The following is a 21,254-nucleotide window of genomic DNA, read 5'->3' as shown; positions in this document are numbered from 1 at the left end:
ATTTGCATGAGAAAGATGCCCATCTAAAATTACACAGTTAGTTAATAAGGCTTTTGAACTGGAACAGAAAAATCCATGGGACTCCTACAGGGAAATCGGGTATTACACAGGAATGTCGTAATACTGCACTGGATGAGAATGGCACTTGAGTTCAAAACAACAATGATCAACAGCTCATAGCTCAGCTGACTGCAGACAAATACAACACACACTGTACTACAGCATTTGTTCACTGATGCACAGAATAGATTTCCCAGTCTTGTTCCCTTCTACTTCATCAATCTTTCTGCTTCCACCACCTCTGCTGTTACTGGATGAATGGCATGCGCTCTTTATTCTCATTGTCCCCTTCATGGTCTTCTTCCTCTTCTCCGGCCTCACTTGTCTCTGTGCTGTCGTTGGCCATCTGTAGAATGAAAGATGAAGAACATCAGAGCACCTTTCGCATTGTTTTATTCATTCTTATTTCAGTTTGATTAATTTGATAAAGTGACTTTAAAAAGGAAAGAAGACATGGTTGCAACATGAAAATAAACATTCTGTCTGTGCAAAACTTTTGCTGGCACTGCACTGCTTCCAGCTAAAATTGTGGGCTGTTCCCTCACAGCTTACAGCTGAATTACGTAACAGAAAGCTGCTGACGGTTGCACAAGCAGACTGATCTGTGCACTTGTAGCAAACTGATACTAAGGCTCTCAGATAGGAAATACAGCAGATCAGGCAGTTTACAGCATGTGTGAGACCTCTGGTTTACAGCTCCTTCTGTATCTGCCCTTCTAGAAACAGGTAACACTGTGCTTTAATGCCAGCTAATGGATAGCATCTGGTCCTGCATGAGGCATAGTGTCATGAAAACTCAGAGAGCAACTGTTCTATATAAAAGACTATGAAACTTTATAGAGCGGTGGATATGCAGATGCTGGCAGAATATACCCATGACAGAGTGCCAATCTTGGATCACACAGGAGCGGGAAGAAACTGCATTTCCATGTTTTGTTGAAGTTGCCTGTACAGGTAGTAGGCAGTTGCAGAAATTTGTAGTTCAGGATGGCATCTAAGGAGCGTGTCATGTTTTTTCATGTGAGAATATTTATTACAAGCTGTGTAAAGGTGCAAGACCCTCCTGTACTTCACCTGGTCAGTTTGACTTGTCTCTGGAGGCACAAGAGTCTGGTTAACAGGACAGGCAGTGGTGTTTAACAGCATAGACTAGTGTGACTCAATTTTCTTATACACAAACATTACCTCTCTTAAGACACAAGAAGATTCTTGTATTAGCCTATAACTGTTTCAAAACCAACTAAGCAAGGGACCCATTTACTTTTTAAAGAGAAATGCAGTTACATTATACCTTCCGTGTTTGATTACTAGCCTCTGCTGGAAGTAAAAAAAAAAAAAAAAAAGCTCAAACACAACCTGATTTTAATGGAGAAAAGCAATGCTCTGAAGTTACCCATATTTTTAAATTAACACCTGTTTGTGAAAGTGTATCAGATTTGTTCTCATCTTCTAACCAATGGCTATTGTGAATGTACAATATCAAGAGAACAGATGGAATAAATGTATTAATGTTGTGTTAGGGATTCTTGTTTACAGTTTTAAGATGCCATTCAACTACAAAATAATGCCAGTTTCCATGTGTGAGGTCCCAAAAGCCTTCCTTTTCCTTGCAGTGATTTTGTATGAGATTTGGGGCCAATTTTAAAGTAAAAGCAAGTAAGAGCCTAACTGTAATTCCAGGTTATTTTCTGTTCTTTCAAAACAGGAGATAACTCAGGTCTGAAAGCAGACTTCATACATCAGCACTGATTTGAAGTCAGTTTTTCATTATCTTCTTTCCTACTCTTTCCTACATCATCAGTGAATGTTTAGGCAGGAGCCTGACTTTCATTTACTACTGCTCTCTGTCATGTTTCAGTACCATGTTAAGTGCTTCAAATCCAGTGGACCAGAGCTCCATCATAACTATCTTTCTTCACAACATTTCTAGAAGGAAGTATTTCAATATTATACTTCACATATTATAATAGAAGTAGAAGAAATTCCTACCAAAGGTACACTCCGACTTCTGTATGGGAATCAGAAAACACTTCTACAGTGGTACACTGAAGTAGTATTGACTGTGTCATCTTCTGTTCAATCCATTTATTCTTACTAATACAGGAATTTTGTATTACATGAAATGTCTGTTTTCAATCACAGGGGCAGAAATAGATGTGGCAGTTTTGCCCTGGTCTAAGACTTACAGACACATTTTTGGAGAGGCAGATAGCCATTCAGTACAAAAAATTAACTGCTGGGACTCTAGGAATTACAATTGCATTTCACTTTGGGTTAAAAATATAAATTATGATTATTGGTTCTCTTTAGGTGCTATGGATTTAGAAGAAAACAGTATTGAAAAAAAAATCTTAAGGGACATTTATCCAAAGGTCACTCCCATGCTTCAACTTGTATGACTGTACACCATGTATGTAGTGGTTGGTACTGACCAGGGGAGTGGGTGCTTTCTCCACATCCAGAATTAGTTTTCCTATATTTCCTCGGTCATGGATTCTCTGCATGGCCTCCTTCACCTGAAAGAGAGATAACCTATTGGTAATTTTCAGGCACATACTAATAGAAACCTGAATTCCTTCCTTCCAAAACCAGCAATACATTTAAGGCATACTATGTGCAAGATCATTCAAACAGTTGCTTGAAACAAAATTAATAGTTAAACATTTTTTAAATGAATTTGTAAAGGCTGATTTTTGAATTGGGTTTCAAAAATGGGATGTGAGGCTTGATGACAGTTTCTGAATAGCGTAATACATACATAATGTTAATGCAGTAAAAAAGTAATGGTTACTTGAAGTGAAAAGGGAAATAGAGGCTCAAGGAGTTAATTCTTACAGGTTGTTCTTTGCAGAATATTTATCAAGAAACCCTACTTTCACTGAAAGTATGAAATGTTTTTCTAATTGACCTATGATATTTTTCAATTAATTTCTTTTGCATTCCTATAGAGGGAATGCTACATCCAGGCAGTAGCTGTGATTAACACAATACTGTCGTTCTCACTGCATAAGCAACTATTTCTTTCCTTCTTTTTTCCACTTTTTAAAAAAAAATTTAAATAAGTAGTGTCCTACAGATATCACTAAGACTCGACATTTAACACCTGGATGCAATTAGCACACATGAGAAAGGAACAGAAACCTCTTCTTACTAATGCGCTGGACAAGAGCTTATTTTGATGTATGAAGTTTCAGCACTCATGAGAGCTCACTGGTGATGTACTGAAATTGTCTGTGTGTTGCAGCATGCAGACCACTGTTAAATCACTGAAAATGGGAAGATGTCAAGAGTTCCCTCACTTTCATTGTGGAAAACTTCAGGAACTTGAAATATACACATAAAGGCTGTTTCATATCCTCATCACACTATTTTTTGCTGGCATAATAGGACATGTTGAAGCAAGAAAGAGTTATATGTTAATAGGATCTACCATCTGCAACATAGTTTTATTGAATATTTTAAGAATAATGGCATAGAAGTTTGAAACAATATGCTGACTTGGGAACAGGTGGGTCCCACAGTACATTTAAAAGCCTGAATGGGGGTCCAGGCACTTAAGATCATTACTGAATGTCTAATACAGAAGGAGGTATGAGATTTTTAAAGATACTAAGCAAATACAGCTTTCAACTTCCTATTAAACTTAATGGATGCTGGGCACAAAATGTCTTTACCTTCTGTCAGCCTGACTTTGAAAGCTGACTGCAACGAACTCAATATCACAACCTTAATTTTGCTAAGTGGTTCCCTTAATTAGTAAATACCAGACTCAAAAAACGCCTGTTAGAGCAAAAGAAAAATTGCACTGCAAAACAGAATGACTTTTTAACTTAGGGCATATCTGTAAATTAATCCTGGAAAACACAATCTTATGAATCCCACTGGATAGAAAGTTGACCTCGAAACGTAGTCCACAAAATCACAGTAACTTTTATGAAGTTACCTTACAGCATAAACAATACCTAACTATCCTATAAGACTTGTTCTGCACTACAGACAATATTTAAGAATATCCAACAAAGATGCTAAAGAAGAAGCAGCTGTAGTATTTTTTATGACTCTTATTAGCCAAATCAAGCTTTTAGGAATCTATAGCACAGCATAAATAACCAATGTAGATGTGACAGAATTGGAGAAATCAGCAAACACACTTGCCTGTCCATTGAAATTTATTACCAGCACATCATGTGGAAAGCAGGGCATGCAACATTTATTTTAATTTGTACCATATCGTATGTAGCAAGGCAAATTTGAGAAAATGTGCTTTCCCTGCATTTTGCACATGCACAGTATCAAATTAATACTCTGGAGAAAGGTTCAGGAGTTGTTTCCAGGACACTTGTAAGTACCTTTCAAATGCAAACAGCAGGCAGAGGCAAAGGGAACAATAAAATTTACAACAATAATAGTGGCTATGGAATCCAGATGGAAGTATTAAAATACATTAAAAAAATGGAAAAAAGTTTGAAGAGCTGATACAACATCTGTATATTTTAGTGTTATTTTCAACTTACCCAGTTAGTCAAATTCTGTACTAGCACAATGCCATTCAGTACGCTATGTCTGAGCTAAGAGACCATGAGCTATTTTATAAATGAGTAATTTTTATGTTTATGGCTGCTAACAGTCCACTTTAACAGTCCATTTATTCAACCAAGACTGCAACTACCTGTTTCCCAAGATGCCTGAATGTTAAAACTATTCCCTCTTATACTATAGAGGGCAGAGAGCATTAAAAACCTTTGCTATGCAAGTATGGTTAAGGCTTAAGCTGTTCTATGCAGGCTATACAAAAGCATTCATTTTTTAATGTGAACATTTAAGCGCTGCATATAGTCTGCCTTTTGCAGACTATGGTATGGAGCTTAGGCTAAGTCAGTGCCTGAGTGTTTGCACATTACCAATGAAGACAGTGAATCACTCCACACGGTTAAAATCAGACCCAGGTTTAACTGGTAGTACAGTGAGGCATGTGGAAATCCTGGAATTTATTGGAGGTTCTCTGAAGTGGTTGAAGTTTGATTCAACATAAATATCCTTTCCAGTAGCAAGGATCAAAAGATTTCCCCCTCTTACAGAATCATGTCCCTAAATTGCTTTTCACCAATTATTCTATATTGGTTGCTATTTGTTTTTGTCAGCTCAAATCCAAGTAAATGGATCTAATGTACTTTTGTTTATATAGACGAGTTAGTTGAATTTCTTCTTGTGCAGTATCATAAGCAGACAACTCTTGGACTGGAAATAGAGCATGGGAGTGTTTACTAATATAAAGAGTTTCCATTGGAATAAAGGACACAAATTCTGTTGGCCTTTCTTTGCTTTCAGTATAGCTCAGCCCTTAAAGGGTTTGTGTCTAAACTAACACTGAACTACAGATCTAAGCCTTGAGATGCCCCAGATTGACACAGTATGTATTACAGAGCTCTGCACTGGAATCAGAACTATATTTACACATTAGTGGACAATTAGAAAATGCTTCCACTTTCCATGTTATTTATGTAAGGAAAGCTGGCTAACCAGTTACTGAAAAACAAGATAGACCCAGAATGCTGCACAGCTGTGCACTGTCTAATGAATCCAACATAGGCCCTCCTAGGCAGCAGTAGAGGAAAACGATTAATAGCAAAGGAGAAATAAAAGGAATCCCAATTTTGCCTTTTCCCTCAAGCACAGCTGCATTAATTCGTACCTAAGTTTGACATACTGTTTTTAAGCATACTCTAGAGCAGAATCGCCTTCCCCTATCTGTTCAGTCTAGTGGAAAAGTATAACAAACACAACAAAAGGACCTTTCTAGTATGAAACAATTTGCATTTGCTTTAGGGAATATGCTTTTATAATTGGAAAAACAATTTTGATCAAGTGTGTTTCTCCTATTCCTTTCAGCTCTACAGATGGTAGAGTCATGGATATGTTATCATATATCCTTATTCAAGTGTTTTTCAGCAATGACAGTGAATCTGGAATTAAGATGACCTATGCAATAACGAGGTCATCTGTAAAACAAAAAACATGGTCTAGAAAGACAAAACCAATGTACTGCAAGGTCCTTTACAAGTAATGCTTACTATGATCTCTGAGAAATATTCAAATTCTCATTTTCCCCCATAACTCCCCTTGTGCTGCAGACTCCCTGAACCTTCCACAAGCTACTTCCTTATACCACCCTGCTGGACCCAAGCAGAGAGGCAAGGAATATAAGATATATAGAGCTTAGTTGGGAACATACAGAACCATTGCACTGTGTTAGCATTATAAGCAAAATTGAGCAGCTTTAACATTTCTTAGAAAATTTTAATCTATTAACACACACACTTGCACATTTAAAGAGGTGTTATGCTACCAATGCTATCAACAGAATTCCTCAAAGAAGTCTTGTTACAAACATAGGATAAAAAAATTACAAAGCTGGCAAAGAAGCCCTGTTGTGAAAAAGCCTATTCAAGTGTATTTTCCTGAGGGAACGTTATGGTTGGGATCTCAGAGCTTCTCTTGGATCAGAGCCATTTCTGTCCATCTGTATTGTGTATTGTACCGAGAAGAGCAACAATTACTGTCAATAGGCCTTGGTAGGAGAGTAAGGGCAGACATGCCTTCATATTACTGGTCAGAGAATGTTCTAGAAGAGGTTTCATGACAGCTGTGTTCTCTGGAATTATAAAGCCTGACAGCTGTACTGAACCCTCTCCGACACCACTGTAGTGTCTCTCTTGGGATACTCCTCAAAAGGACCAAGAACTTTGGATATGGTGTCATCTTTAAAATTCCTTATTCTGCTTCAAAGAGACTCATCTTCTCCAGCCTCAAATCTTTTCAAAATCAAGCCAAGCCACTTATCTTAATCAACAATGGTAATTTTCAGAATACTGTTTAATACTTTAATCTCCTACCAGACTAGATTTTCTTTGTCTTCAAAAACAAGCTGTAACAATAAGGCCCCTCTAACAATTTTTATACAGAGAAGTATTGCAGAAAGTTAGTGTTTTTAAAATTCTGCATACAAACTAAAACAGAAAAGACAGTAAAAATCAAGTTGACCAGACACACTGGGTTCTAGATTCAAGGGACAGGTATCTGCCTTGTCTTTCTACTTTCAAACATCTGAGCACTACAGGCTTTCAAAGACAATGCAGATAAAGATGTACACTAAAGAATAGGATTTTGGAAATTCTAACAATGGATAAATCTGGAATTCAATGTGGGTCTAACAGACTTTTAAAACCTGGATTGAGAAAGCTCAATAGTTGTTCCTCTCAGTGAGAACTTCGACAATAACTGGCTGTGCCAATAGTTGTTTGCAAATTCAGAAATGATGCCATACCTAGGGTAATGGCATGCAACATTCTGCTCAACTTTCCTTCACTGATTAAAAATTAAAATTGTTGAATATTATAATCCTGTCCAGTTCATACAAGCGCAACACAAAGAAACCAACAGGAAAATCTCAGCACATCTCAGGACAATGCTTAGACTAGACAGGTGTATGCATTTTGGGGTACTCTGTGTGGTTTGGGTGAGTGTTTATTTCTGTGCTTTGTGATGGGGAAAAGATCAGTCTGGTCTTTACTTTGTGGGTTTTTTTTAAAAGATATCCTTCCAAAGGAGGAGGTTGTTAAAATGATTCATTCAGTGTTGCTGGTTCTATTGGATTGGGGGAATTTGGTAACATTTTAGAAGGAATGATTATGTACCTTGAAGTTACTGATACTTAGGTCTTGATGCTACTTATTAACAAAATAAGCCAAAAAAGAAGACACAAAAATTAAATAATTTTTAAGTTGCTCTGTGGAATTTTAAAATAGTATCTTTTTGTTGTCATGGCCACAAAGGGAATGTTTTCAACTAGGTTGTAGTTCACAGAGATGCCTATATAGTCTCAGCTTAACAAAACAACTAATTTACTAGTATCACATTAGCTCTAGAGATTGCTGAAGAGAAATAGCATGGTATTACAAATACAAAAGATTTCCTGTTCCTTGTAGCAATGATATACTAAATTGATTTAGTATCTCTAAAAGAAAGACTTTAGCTAATACCTCATGGCGGACCATATGCAAAGTTTTTATTTCACTGAAAGCAAAAGAGAATATACTACAGTAACAGCCATTAATTATTTTTCTCTGCTGAATACAACAGCAGTGTATGCACTGGGAACATGGTATGATTTTATTGTAGCCATTTGGTCATAAGTGAGCTGATAGCAGTTCTAATTTAAAATTAAGTACAAGCTTGCATAAAAAAGAGAAAAACAAAAATTATTTTGGTTTCTTACTAGCATTTCTAAAACAGTAATGTACTAATAACAGCAGAGTACTAATATTAAAGTACTAATACTGCAACTAAGAAACAAGCTCTTTTAGGAATCTCATTACATCCACAAATGACTTACATAAGATTAATGAAGTGTTCTTCATTAAGTCAGCACTCCTGCCTAATTTGCAATACATTTTTATGTGGGAAATACATGTAAAAAAAGCCCAAAATTAAGCATGTCATTACCTGTAACCACTCAGACTGGAAAAAAGATCATACTGAAATTAAAAATAGCAACCACAACATATTTTTTTAGTCAAATAATTTCTGCAAATCTAAAGTCATTAAAAACAAGGTAAATTCCAAACAGAGCAAGCAACATAATACACTTTCAGATTTCAGACATTATATTTGGATATTTGCAGCAAGCTTCTGATTATATTGGTTTTCTATAGCTTTTGATGGGAGTGTGTAAAAACACTCCATTTTAAATTGACTAAAAGACTTTTTTTCCTGAAATGCATCTTGTACACTCACCTTAGTACTAGTATTTTTCCTATGTTCTCCTTGGATTTTTTCTTATTGTTCTTAGCACAGTTTTTTTCCCCAGGTGAAATTAGTAACTTGGACAGATCTCTTGCCTGGCTTTTCATCTTAAGTCATTCATTTCAGGTCTCCACCTCTACTGTCCTGTGTAGTCACGGCACTGATCCTTCAATTTGCTGAAGGCTGCAACTGAAGCGCGGAGTGCAGTGCCTTACAGGAGACCTCTTATGATTTAAGAGATCTTGGATCTCCATTACAGACCAAGCTTGCAAAGTGTACTGAGACCATGATTACTTTGGCAAGTTCCTGAATAGAGATTTTTCCTGGATGTAAGTCCAACTCTTTATAAATAATATATGCCTGAAACAAACAATTATGCTTCAACTTTGTGTTGCTATAGTCAAGCTTCCACTTATTTATCCATTTTACTTCAAACTAATTTGTTGGCAGTTCTGCATTTGAAATCAAGAGCCAACAGTAATCTCTACTGAGGCATTCATAAATGCTTGATGACATTCAGTGCAACTTCATTTTGTTGTTAGAATATAGCAAAAGCAGTCTACTGCTTTATAAATATAGGAAAAGTTAAATGGAAAATATATTTCTAATTATCTGTTGCACCATTTCACAGTGTGAAAGATAAACGCAGCCTGCCTAAGAAACGGATGCTATTTTCAAGCCTTTGGATATTATTTTAAGCATAATGATCCATTTCTGTATTTGGCTCTTATAAGGAACCAATCTCAGGAGTAAAATAAAAGACTGCAAACTTGGAACACTAAACTGCTTATGTAACACACTGGGGGCTTTAGGCCCATGTTAGTAATATGGAAGTTTAGTAGAGAGAAACAATGAAGGCAACATGCCATGGAAAAACTTCCTAGTGTGAATGTCAAAACATAATGCTTTCATCCTACACGAAGCTGTTCAGCTCAGTAACATAATGAATTTTATCTTTTCTTTTTTTTTGGGGGGGTGAAGTTATACATTTACTTCAGGGAAAAAAATGTAATTGAAAGACAGTGGTGCAATAGAAGAGTGGATATTCTTTTCACTCCATGAGGCTCAATGCAGTTTGTTGCACAAACTGCCATCTACAGATTAGTTTCATTTTTGCAGATGACTTCTTTACCCCTCACTGTCAGCTAAGGCAGGTTTATTGGATGGTGGCAGAGGACTGTGTACTTTCTTTTCCTGGGCCCCTCTGGTGAGAGTGGGTTTCCCTGAGGTATATGAAAGGATTTCTCCTTATAATAAAGGAATCCTTCATTCCCTTTTTTGGTGAATTAGGCTGTAGTATGAAAGGCTAAAGAATCACCAATCATTCTAATGCTGTATCATTATGTGTTGTCAAAAAGGTGATCAGCACCCAAATAAAGGGAATGTCCCTCACCCTCCAGAAGGGCACAGTGGAACAGAGCATCACTTTAGTTTATGATCTACAATTGTAATTTTCCCTCTCATTAGTTCCACACCTTTAGGTTCCATATTGCTGTTTATTTTCACACATTATCTCAGAGAATCACCTTTTGTCCTCTGTTTACACACTGAAAACGTCTAAGCCTTCCAGCGTGTCAAGATGGTTCCCCTCTAGCCCTATTGAAATAATCCCTTCATCCATTGAAACCTGTGCTGCAAAGATCACCCCAAAGTCTTACTTTTCCGGCTATGTCTCTTCCCTCCTTAATCCTTCAGCTGATTCTTCAGACTAAAAGCGAAGATGTACATAGCAACATTTACTCTCTGCATCTGGCCATCAATCCAAGTCTTTTCTGCCCACATCACCTCCTATGAGCACTTTCACGCAGTATTATTTTAAGCACCTGCACAATTTTTCCTGTGGTGCATTTACGCATGAGAGAGAGTTCAACAAAGACATCTGCAAAGCTGGTGCTTTAGTGCATCTTTACAGTAATCCCCAAAATGGCAATGTCACTACATCCCTCAAATTCTTACTAAGTCTCTTTTGGTATGTATACAGGAGGCTGAAAGCAGCTGATTATTTGAAAAGCAGCAGCCATAGTCATATAACAGTTACCCCGTGCTCCCTCACTTACTGGATCATACCATGTGATGCTCTTGGACAGTTTTTGAAGTAGAGACTGTGTCTTCTTAGGGGTGTGTGTATCATGTCAACAGAACTCCCACCTGATCATAGCCAAGTGCGCTAATCACAGGTGTAGCACACAGAAACAGTAACAGCACCGTTTAACCATCCATCATTGTACAGCCAGTTTCATACAGAAGTAAAAAGACGTGGAACAAAGCATTTTGCAACAGCAAAATACCTTTATCCTGAGGCTCTCCTATTTCTGTTCTCCAAAGAATATAGGGAGAAAGGAGGGAGCACCCATTCAGCCTGCTTAACCATCAGAAACAGAATCATGTCTTTTCTCAAAGGTTTTGTTTGTTTGCTTTAACTGTATTGTTGATAAAAGATCTTTTAAGTTCAGGAGAGAAAGAAATAGCAGTAACGTAGAGGCCAAATACAAGAAATGCAGAAGCTAGCAAAGGGATTTAGATAATTGTCTAAATATACAGGCATGTGCTAGAACTTAAAATGAGAAGCCTTGGTTCAGAAATAGGTTGGAAAAGACAAAGAAATACAGATTTTCTCATGGGATCTAATACTCTGTGCTCTTTGGTTTGGTATTGCTGTGCAGAGCAGATCCAAAATCTATCTTGTAGTGCTATTGTGAGATTCAGTAGATGTTGGAAAGTGCATAACAGCTACTTTTTGAGGAGCATTTGGAATATTCTGTGTAAATAAACGAATTGCACTCCCTGTTCCGCTGCTGTGACTTCCCCAACATCACTAGGCTTCATATGAATGAGAAAAGCAGGTACTGGGAAAGGATAAAAGTCTCAGTTGATAAAGGAATACTAGTAGTGTTCAAGAGGCTTCAATTAATCAAACATACATTCCATAAATAAATGTTATCCTTCAAACATGGTTTTTACACAGTTCAGCACTTTCTGATCACTCCTCCAATCTTGGCATGACCCTTCCATCAGAAGAATTCAGTATTTCCTTACGAAAGTTGAGAGAGCTTCCTCCTATTACCCTTGCCTATCCCTCTATATGGGGCTAAATCAAGGAGAAGTTTAGCTTCTGCATTACTTGCGTGCAGGCATGCTCTGACAGAGAGAAGAGCTGTCTGCGAGAGCATTCCTTACCAATAATTAATTCCCCTCTTGCTCACTGCCGTGTGTCTGAGAAGCCTGCAACTGCATCATGCCTGCAAAATCACATGGACCGGATCTCCATGGTGATAGTGTCATGAGGTATGCAAACATCAGCTGGCTGGTCAAGGTTACTTTGGCAACCCAAGTGTCACAGGTAATGATCCAAATCTTGTTCAGATTTATGAAAAAATAGTCTGAATTAAAAACTTGCCTGTTTTTCATTCTAGGGCTGGTTCTGTTCTGTTGCTGTTCATAACAGCCACTATTTCAATGAGCCCCAAGCTATCTCCATTAGAATTACAAACACTAATATCAATAATATTTATTTAAGCATCGTTTGTATACAGTAATGAAGAAAAAGATGCATACTGCAGTCTATTCTAGCTGAGATACTGCATAAACAAAGCTTTAATACTGTAGCTTTCATTAGTGCCATGAGGCAATATGATTTTTATTATCAGAGTCACTGCTGTGGTGTGTTACAAAGCTATGTTGTCTTTAACATGTCTTGTGAGCTGCATTATAATTGCAGATGCTCTTCTTAGGCCAGGAAAAGAGTTTTATTTCATGTCATCGGCATATATGGCTTCTAAAACTGAACACAGCACTCCATACAAAGAAAAATCATGTTGTCTCTGTCTTCTGGGTTATGCCTGTTTAGCTTTGGTCTGTGGAAGGGAGAAAACTCAAGAAACCAAGGACAACTGTTTCGTAGCTTGCTGGCAGCTCTGGAGGGAACTGAACTGGTATACTGTTCCATGTAGATTTCACCAGGGCATAAGGGCACAGAAGTATAGAGCAAAAGTAAATCTCCCTTTTAGGCTACATTTGCCACAGCCCTGCTACGTGGCTTGGGCTAAGAGAAGGGACAGGACACGGGTCCCTGGATATCCTGCAACACACACGCAGTCACTGGGGTCCTTTGCACTGACTGTGTCCTTCTACTCTCAAAACTGACAGCTGTCAAAATGTAGTCTTACGGCTTTGCTGGCATATTTTCTCCTTGTTAATCTTGAAATGTCTCTCTCATATGCAATATAATTTAGTGGAGTAATATTTCACTGAGAAACATGCTGACTTTTTTTAAAGATTTTTTTTTTTTAATGAGTTTGCAATACTTTCCTTTCTCAGTCTAATTCTTCTGTACAAGCTTTTGTAGAAAAGCAGTTTGCCTGGGTGTGATTACTGACAATTACCCTACCACAGACGCAGTTATTTGGACCTTTTTGCTGGTAGGCATTATTTCCCTTGGGAACAATGGAATAACCTGTATTGACCACAACACACTTCCAAAGGAATGATCTGCACTCATGACAGGAATATTTTCCTTGCACAGTGCAGCAGAATAGCTAGCAGAAAAGTGCTTCTAGTATTTAATTGACCTAACTGCTGTGACAAAATCCTCCAATTATCTGTTTGCATGGGAGCTGGGTATATGGGAGGCTGGCAAACCCACATCTGCAATCGGCCTGGGTTATCCTCTCTTTTCCAGGCTGATTCTCCTCTTACCTACACCATTAACTCTGAGGAGACCTCTCAAACTCTCTTTGTTCTCCTGGAGGCTGAGGATATGCACCATCTTGCAAGACAGATGGAAAAGCAGTATAATATTTACAGGATTTTGCATAGGCTCTAAACCTGCCCATGGTGAATACAGTCAGCTCTTAACATGCCGAAATCAATCACTGAGCATACGCAAGAAGACACATCAAACTCAGGGTATCTGAGGCACAATTTTCATAAACACCTACTGGAAAAAAAAAAAGTGCATGGGGAAAACATGGATACAATCAAAATCAACTGCTGAAGTGTTAAAAAGTTAGTATCATTAGCAATGACTTTGAACTGGTTAGAGTATTTTAGACACAGCAGTAGAAAAATAACTTGGGTCATGGAGTCTATTTCCTTGCTGTGAAGCTAACATGTCATCCTGCTAGTATCTGTGAAATCAAAAATTATTTTATCCAACTCACCTGTTTATGCTCTGTTACGCTGAGCTTTTGCACCAATGGTTTTTCTTGCATACATGCAAACAGAAAGTACTTTTTAAACCCCTTTCATTCCTCCATTGCTATTCACAGCTGCAAACAGCAGCTCTGGCCTCTATTCCCTTCTGCTGTCTGGCAGTGAAGAGAGACCTTTTCTCTGGAATACCTTTTAGCCTCACTGTATGTTGCCATGGCAGCAAGACTAAAACCAGACCCAAGATGAAAAAATGTCAAAGGAATAAAAACTGACGCTACAGGCAGATTCTGACTCCTCAGCTACCGAAGATATCTATTAAGTTACACATCTTTTAGATAGAGCGCTACAGCTGCAGAACTGTGCTGTTTTCACTCTTCCCTTATTCCTATAAGCTCCTGCTGACGTCAATGAGTATTTGTTTTGCCTCAGTGAAATTCAAAGAAAAAGAGATTTAAAGCCTTGTAATTACAGAATAACTGAGCCAAATCTTGCCAGTTTTTACTTACAGAGTCAACAGGGATAAAGCAGAAAAAAGGCAGAACCAACATCAAATTAAATATTTAGAAGTACTAAACAGCAGTACGTAGATTATCAATACGGTGAGAGCTTTCTTACATGGTAAAAGAGGAGAAAAAACCTTGAAGTTTGATCCATCTACACAGAGAATTCCAGCCAGTTATGACAGCTCAGTGCCATTCAGCACTTTGACAGTTAAAGACTAGCATTTTGGTTAAGTGCTATAGAAAGAACATCTCTATAAAACTATGCATATTACCTTAGAAAAACCTGCACAGAGTGCGAAGGAAAGCTATTTTTGATTTAAGCTGGCACGGCACAGCACAGTTTTTCTCATTATCACTTGTTATTAACATAAGCTTGAAGAAAAAGGGATTTTTTTCTGCGTTAATATGGGAAATAATTACCTTTTTACTTTCAAAGTCAAGGGTTGTTTCTGAAGGGTAGATATTTGGTGAAGAAACCCCTGGAACACACTTGAGCGGAAATGCAACATCTTGTGAATCAGGATGAAGCTCTAAGGATTCTGTGCTGGAATTTCTTTTAGAGCAGCAACAAAACCAAAACTCCTGGACCCAAATCTTCTGCAGCACTCTGCCCAGTTAGTAGCACAATACAATCACATTGACTCTATACTGAGATTAACCAGTCTGAAGATGAGCACAGTGTTGTGTGGAAGGGATATAGAACTATTGTGATAAAGTTAAGAAGTTCCTCAAATCCACTGACCAAAGTGGTATCCCTCCTACATCACACTTCTGGTTGCCGCTATATACCCAGGAGCCACTGACTCCCAGCTGCTGCCCAAGTCTTTGGGATTGCTGGTAGAAATTACAATTTATACAAGGAAGATGGCCACGAGTAGGGGAGCTCAGAACTGGTCACCTTTTGGCACCATTCTGAGCAATAATGAATTATATAGTAAGTTGAAGCCAACTGTGCACACATGGATGCCCCAGACACTCCTGAACCTGGGGGCATTCAAAAGTGTAGTGGTTCAGATTCCACTCCAGTGAGTCTGGTTTGGTCCACAGCTGCAGCTCTTACACTGGGGAAAATTCTTTGGCTGCAAAGGAGTTTTGGCAGTTGCAGGCAAAAGGAACAGGCCCTCTGTATTTGGTTAAGATGCAGCAGTCTCCTGCCTAAATTGAATCAATATATAATGTTCAGTTTGGTGTATTCCTGTATTCCATCACAGTCTGTTATAACAATTTATGGCAGGAAATAAAGTTTATGACATTCATCACTATGCAATAAAAAGAAGACATTTTATGTTGTTATTGACTACCAAGCTCCATGACATCGGTTTCTAAACTCTTGCCTCAGCAATGTTGCCTTGTGATCTCTTTGAAAAAAGTATTTGGAGAAAAAAATGCACCAACCCACAAGTATGTCCCATTTGTTCTCCTTCACAGAAGCACGCTCTAATACAGTGTCATTACACTCTCCACCTCCTTCACCCCCAGAACACGCAGACTTAATTACAAGCACACCGCTTTGCGTAGCGTTGTATTGTTGTCTTTCTAATTGTAACACCTAGACTGCAGAAGGTGAATGTTGTTGACTTCCTCTGCACAGCCTTACAGCAGCAACACTGTCTGGTTACTCCTCTGCAGGAATCTGGCAGACAGAGATCCCTCTTCACACACAAGTGAAAGATCAGACAGCCTTTCTGGAACTATACTGTTTCACAGCCATACAAGAACTCAAAGTCTGAAATACTTCCACAGCCACAGCTTTTCACACAGACTGTCTAGACACTTGCAGGACACTATTTAAAGACAGAAGAATCTTTTCTTTGACACCATATTCTGAATGGCCTCTGAGCTAACTAGCTGCAAGGCGTTCCAAGTCAATCCATGTCTTAACTCTGCCTCTGGGCAAATGGGCACCCAACAAACCACTTTGCAAGACATTAGGCAATGCTTGAACATGCGTTTATCAAGAAGCGATGCCAATCCTACCATGTTTTTGTACATGTATGCAGTTACATCAGACTATAAATGCAATACCAAAGACTAGGCTCTTTTCTGCAGGGACCCTGCTTCATCTGATCAATGGGATTGGGACTGTGGGGCCTCAATTCCTGAGGCTTCCAGGCCCATCAGACTTTACCTTAATGGAAGTGTTAAACCTTCACAGTGACAGCACCTGTTGTTCCAGACTCATGGATAATTTTTGTGGGTGTAACCCTGCTTCACTGTATGGCTATGAGCAAAACATTTGAATTACATGCCATGGTTTCTTTGTCTTTACAACACCACTAAATATTTACGTAGTTCATAGGAATACCGCTTTGTGTTAGTGCATCAGTCAGGTGCCCCTTTAAACCACACCACAGCTTTAGTGTACAGGCTATTACAATTTTCAGCATTCCATTTAATTATTATTTAATTATTCCAGAAAGCTCTCCTCTTTGTCTTGCAGTAATAAGGGTTGCTGACTGTGCCATGCTTTTTTCTATTTCTTGAACCTTGTAATAAGATCTTGCCTCATGAAAACACGTGCTCCTTTCTCTACCCTTCCCAAACAGCAGGTGATTTTTTTGGAAGTCAAGCACAAAACCTGTGACCAACATGACTTCTGCCACTGTAACTTTTCATCACGTTTTCTAAACAATTCAAGTGAGTCAGATATTTTCACTCCCAAAGACCTTCTATTACATATTCCTCAGACCCTTCCTTGAGCCCTATTTTGAGCTTTAATATGGGATCTTAAAGTCAGTAATATAAAATTAGAAATTCCTGTACTACCTGTCTGCTTATCCCAAGGAACTTTAAGTCCTCCTTAATTGTTACTATGGAGAAGAAATTGTGCTGTATTCCAGAACTACTATTCCAAACCATGGGAAATAAACTTATCGGTTACAAAATACAGTAAGCATTCAGTCTTCCAGATAATAAAAGACGTAATCATTAAAAAGTCTTGACACTATAATTGCCAAAGTCTGAGAAGCTTTATACACAAATCCACCAACTAGGTTCAGATTACAAGAGCACATTAATATTGTGTCTTTGAAAAAATTTTCTGTGTTCTTTCTTAACAATGGATTCTCTCCAATAAAATCCATCCTTAATCAGTAAACCAATTCTGTAAATTCTTGAAACTCATCAACGTAAATCCCAAAGGTCTCTAAAGATCCAAATGAGAAAATATTTCTCTCTTGATTTCTTGGGTTTTTTTTTTTTTTTTTGTTTCACAAAGTAGTATCATGAGGATTGCAAATCTAATTATTTGTAAGCCATCATGATATTTTTCTGATTATTCAAGAAGGTAAGTCAGATCTTACCTTTGGGTGCCAGTCCGTAACTTCATTAAAACTATACTTAAACAAAAACAACCAACATATTAAATTGTAATACAGTTGTAATGTTAGAGGGAATGATTCATCCTTATCCTCAGTTTGAGCTACATCAGTTTACAGTAAGATTGAAATTGTTCATGTAGGTAAGATGAAAGGTATTTGAATTTATCTTGTTCACTAGTTGACAGTTTTACAATATATTTTGCAGTCCTATTTGCTTTATTACTTAATATTTATCCCAGCACTGTTAGAGAATGTTTCATTCTAAGCCCATGTTAGACCTTAACTCCACGTAAGTATTGTACAAATGTGATTGCTATAAAAATTGATTTAGTTTACAAGTAGCTTAATGTTCATGTGTGAATACTGATTCAGCTTAGCATTACTTTGTATCGACTAAAATCAAATTGCTATGTAATTGGTAGCAGGGAAGCTAAAGCAGAAGTATTCATGTGATAGCTGAATCAGTGACGTTCTGAGACAGTTTTTAATCTAATTCAATTAAATCTGCATGTGTAGACGCACCAAGAAGAGCAAACTGCATGTATGCTAGCTACAATAATTCAGGAAAATAGGCAAGAACTTTAATAACACAGATTGCACTAGCTCTAGGCTAATGTAGGCTTAACTGTAGGAACTCTTAGAATTACACTGGATGTTTCCTTCAAATTGAAGGAAAATATCTAGCATTGTGTTAATTCTGCTAAAGAATTGAAAGGTTATACCCTTTTTCCTCAGGAAGGTTTAAGATCTTTAAGGTATTTTACCCAGGACATAACCACAGCATATAATAGAAAATAACTCAGGTTCTCCTCAAGTTTGTTGGTATTTGGTGATGGTAGGGAATTCGCTTTTACACAACCTTACTCTACTAAACCAAATGCATTTAAACAAAGATTTAGAGCTGCCTGTGATGTGCGAGGCTTTATTTCTTATAGATATGGCCCACATTTTCAAATGTGTGAGCTTATCAAAGCCTGAACTTTGATACTCAAACTAGCACATTCAGTAAAATCTTAACAGTGGAAAACCAGTTGTTCATTTGACATGTAATCTTAAATTACATTGCTTTCTTTTAGTACTGTTTTCTCCAAGTCAGTGATCGCAACATACAGATTTGCCCTACAAAATATCATTGTGTTTGATCATTCACAGCAGGCTAATATATATGTAGGAACCTTTTAGTATCGACAATGTATCTGCTTTGCTGCCTTCATATTAATTCATATCATTATCTGTAATGAGCAACAATATCATTACTAAACTGCAATACTGTATAAAACTCTCAATTATCACATTAAATTTGGATTATATTATGCTAAGAGATGCCTTTATGCCCAAGAGTAACTTTGCTTTTACATCTCATCAGTATTTAAAACGATTGAAAAGAATAAATGAGCCATTTTCATTAGGTAAGAATGTTTATCTTGATTAATGGTTGTTATGCACTAAATAAAGTGTTATTTTGGATACAATCATTGCATTTTGTTCAGGGTAAAATTATGTAAATCAGAAAAGTAAACTCGTTTCCAAATAAAGTTCCCCACTATACTTAGAAAAGGAAAATTTAATCATAGGATGAATTAGTGTTGTAGAATGTTATAAAATCTTAAAGCTTTAAGACTTTAAAAAAATCACACAACAGGGAATTTTGGATAATTAAAAAAAATCCAATTCAGAACACACTAGTAATCAGGTGGCATCAGAACAGATTTGTACATAGTGTGTGCTGCTACTACTACTGAGTAAGTGCCCATGACCAGTAACTTTCACAGCCTTTGGGGACACTGCACGAGTGTCTTTGTGAACCCTAAGAGTGGGCTGAAAGTACAACCTGGAAGATGCTAGTTTCCACTGACTGGGATATTCATTCTCTTGCTCTCTAGAGAGTAATGAATTGATCCATGTTGTAATGGGCCAGTAATGAATCTCAAGGTGTGTAAGGTAGGACTCAAACATGCAGTATGTTGACTCATAAACTTTAATACTCATTCAGCTGTCCTTCCTAATTACAATCACTACCAGCAATGGATCATCTGGTTAATATGTAGAAGATTATCTACATAAAACTACAAAATTTTCTTATCTACAAGTCTTGTAGATAAGAAAGTAATAAGTGCTTTCTTTTGGGTTATTGGCAAAATTGTATGAACTAGAACACAAAACTTGTCTCTTCCTTGCAATAAAGAGAATCTAGTAACCTAATTAGACTATTAGTATGAAAATAAAAAAAAGTTGAAAACAACAATCCAAGAGATTAATTTTGTGCTACAGCTCATGAGATTAGCTGCTGAGACAAACTTGGTTTTGCTGATGGAACTAATAAATTTACTTTTCTTTGGCTATTGTTACATAGATACACTGATAAGCAAAGCCCAGGAGAAGAGCTAGAATGTCCACGTTAGAAAGGCATTTCTAAAACGAAAAAGGCCCACTGAATTTCATTTACCAGAGCTCTGCGTCTACTGACAACTAAACACCCCTCTACTATAGCTAAAAGCTTATGTCAGTGTTATCTCTTCATAGGCCAAGCACCCAAAATCCCCAAAAGCAGAAAAATGTGAGCTAGAATACACAGCAGAAACGCAGAAGGCATAGTATCTACTGATCTTTCTCACCACAGTAATTTTGCAGTCTCTGAAAGCATCTCATTCCCTTCTGCTCTATTAACCTTTCTGCTCACTGTCAGTCATGGCAATTGGCCACAGGTACCAATGCTGCCAATTAGGTCCATTTCGTCTAAATGCTATCACATTTAAATATATATAGAGATTTTCCTTATTCTTATCTCCCACTCCCTTTTGATTGTTTAGTGACTCCTTAGATGGCTTTCTAGGCATTCATCAATTAATGAAGTATTAGAGTTATAGATTACAGCCAGAAAAAAACCCCAAAATAACTAGTCTGACTTTTTGCAAATCAAGAGGCCAAAACCTCATCCAAAATCATCAGGGATCTCTTTCCAGTCTGAAAATGTGAAGGTTTCAAAGGTAGAAGGAATCTGAATTATTTGTATTCTGTATTATGCCAGACATACAGGATGACATCTCTCAGCATTACCAAGTAGACGTCATTATTTCTATCTCACTTTTAAAAAAAATCCTTAGCACGTGGGAAAATAGGTCTTTTTAAATTTGAACTGAGACCAAAAAAAAGTTTCTGAGAGAATGAAAACAATCACCAGGAATTGTTAACATAAACCTCAGATTTCTCCTTCATGATACCCTGGGAGAAAGGCTGAATTTCTCGCATTAGCAGTCCCTGCCAGTTCAAGTTGAACAACCCAGAGCTTTCTTTCTGAACCAGTCAACTAATTAACAAAGAAGCGTGAGTGGAATTTTTTTGACACAGAGGATAATCCTAGGTTGCATTCACAGGCTCTGTGGCTGAAAACTACATGTGCTAATAGTGCATAGCACAA

General features: G+C 37.5%; 1 protein-coding gene across 1 annotated transcript in view; it reads right to left on the bottom strand.

The window, feature by feature from the left end:
* Window positions 1-307: 307 nt before the first annotated feature.
* VAT1L (vesicle amine transport 1 like) overlaps window positions 308-21,254 on the bottom strand; it is a gene marked incomplete at both ends in the record, with an annotated part of 59,409 nt that continues 38,462 nt past the window's right edge. The window contains 2 exons of the mRNA XM_082005933.1: window positions 308-406; window positions 2,493-2,576. Coding sequence (XP_081862059.1) covers window positions 308-406; window positions 2,493-2,576 — 183 coding nt within the window. The remainder of the gene's footprint in view (window positions 407-2,492; window positions 2,577-21,254) is intronic.

The sequence above is a fragment of the Phaethon aethereus genome, assembly GCF_964289735.1.
Source record: "Phaethon aethereus genome assembly, chromosome: 13".
Taxonomy (NCBI): Eukaryota; Metazoa; Chordata; class Aves; order Phaethontiformes; family Phaethontidae; genus Phaethon; species Phaethon aethereus.
This window is presented reverse-complemented; position numbering and strand designations above follow the sequence as displayed.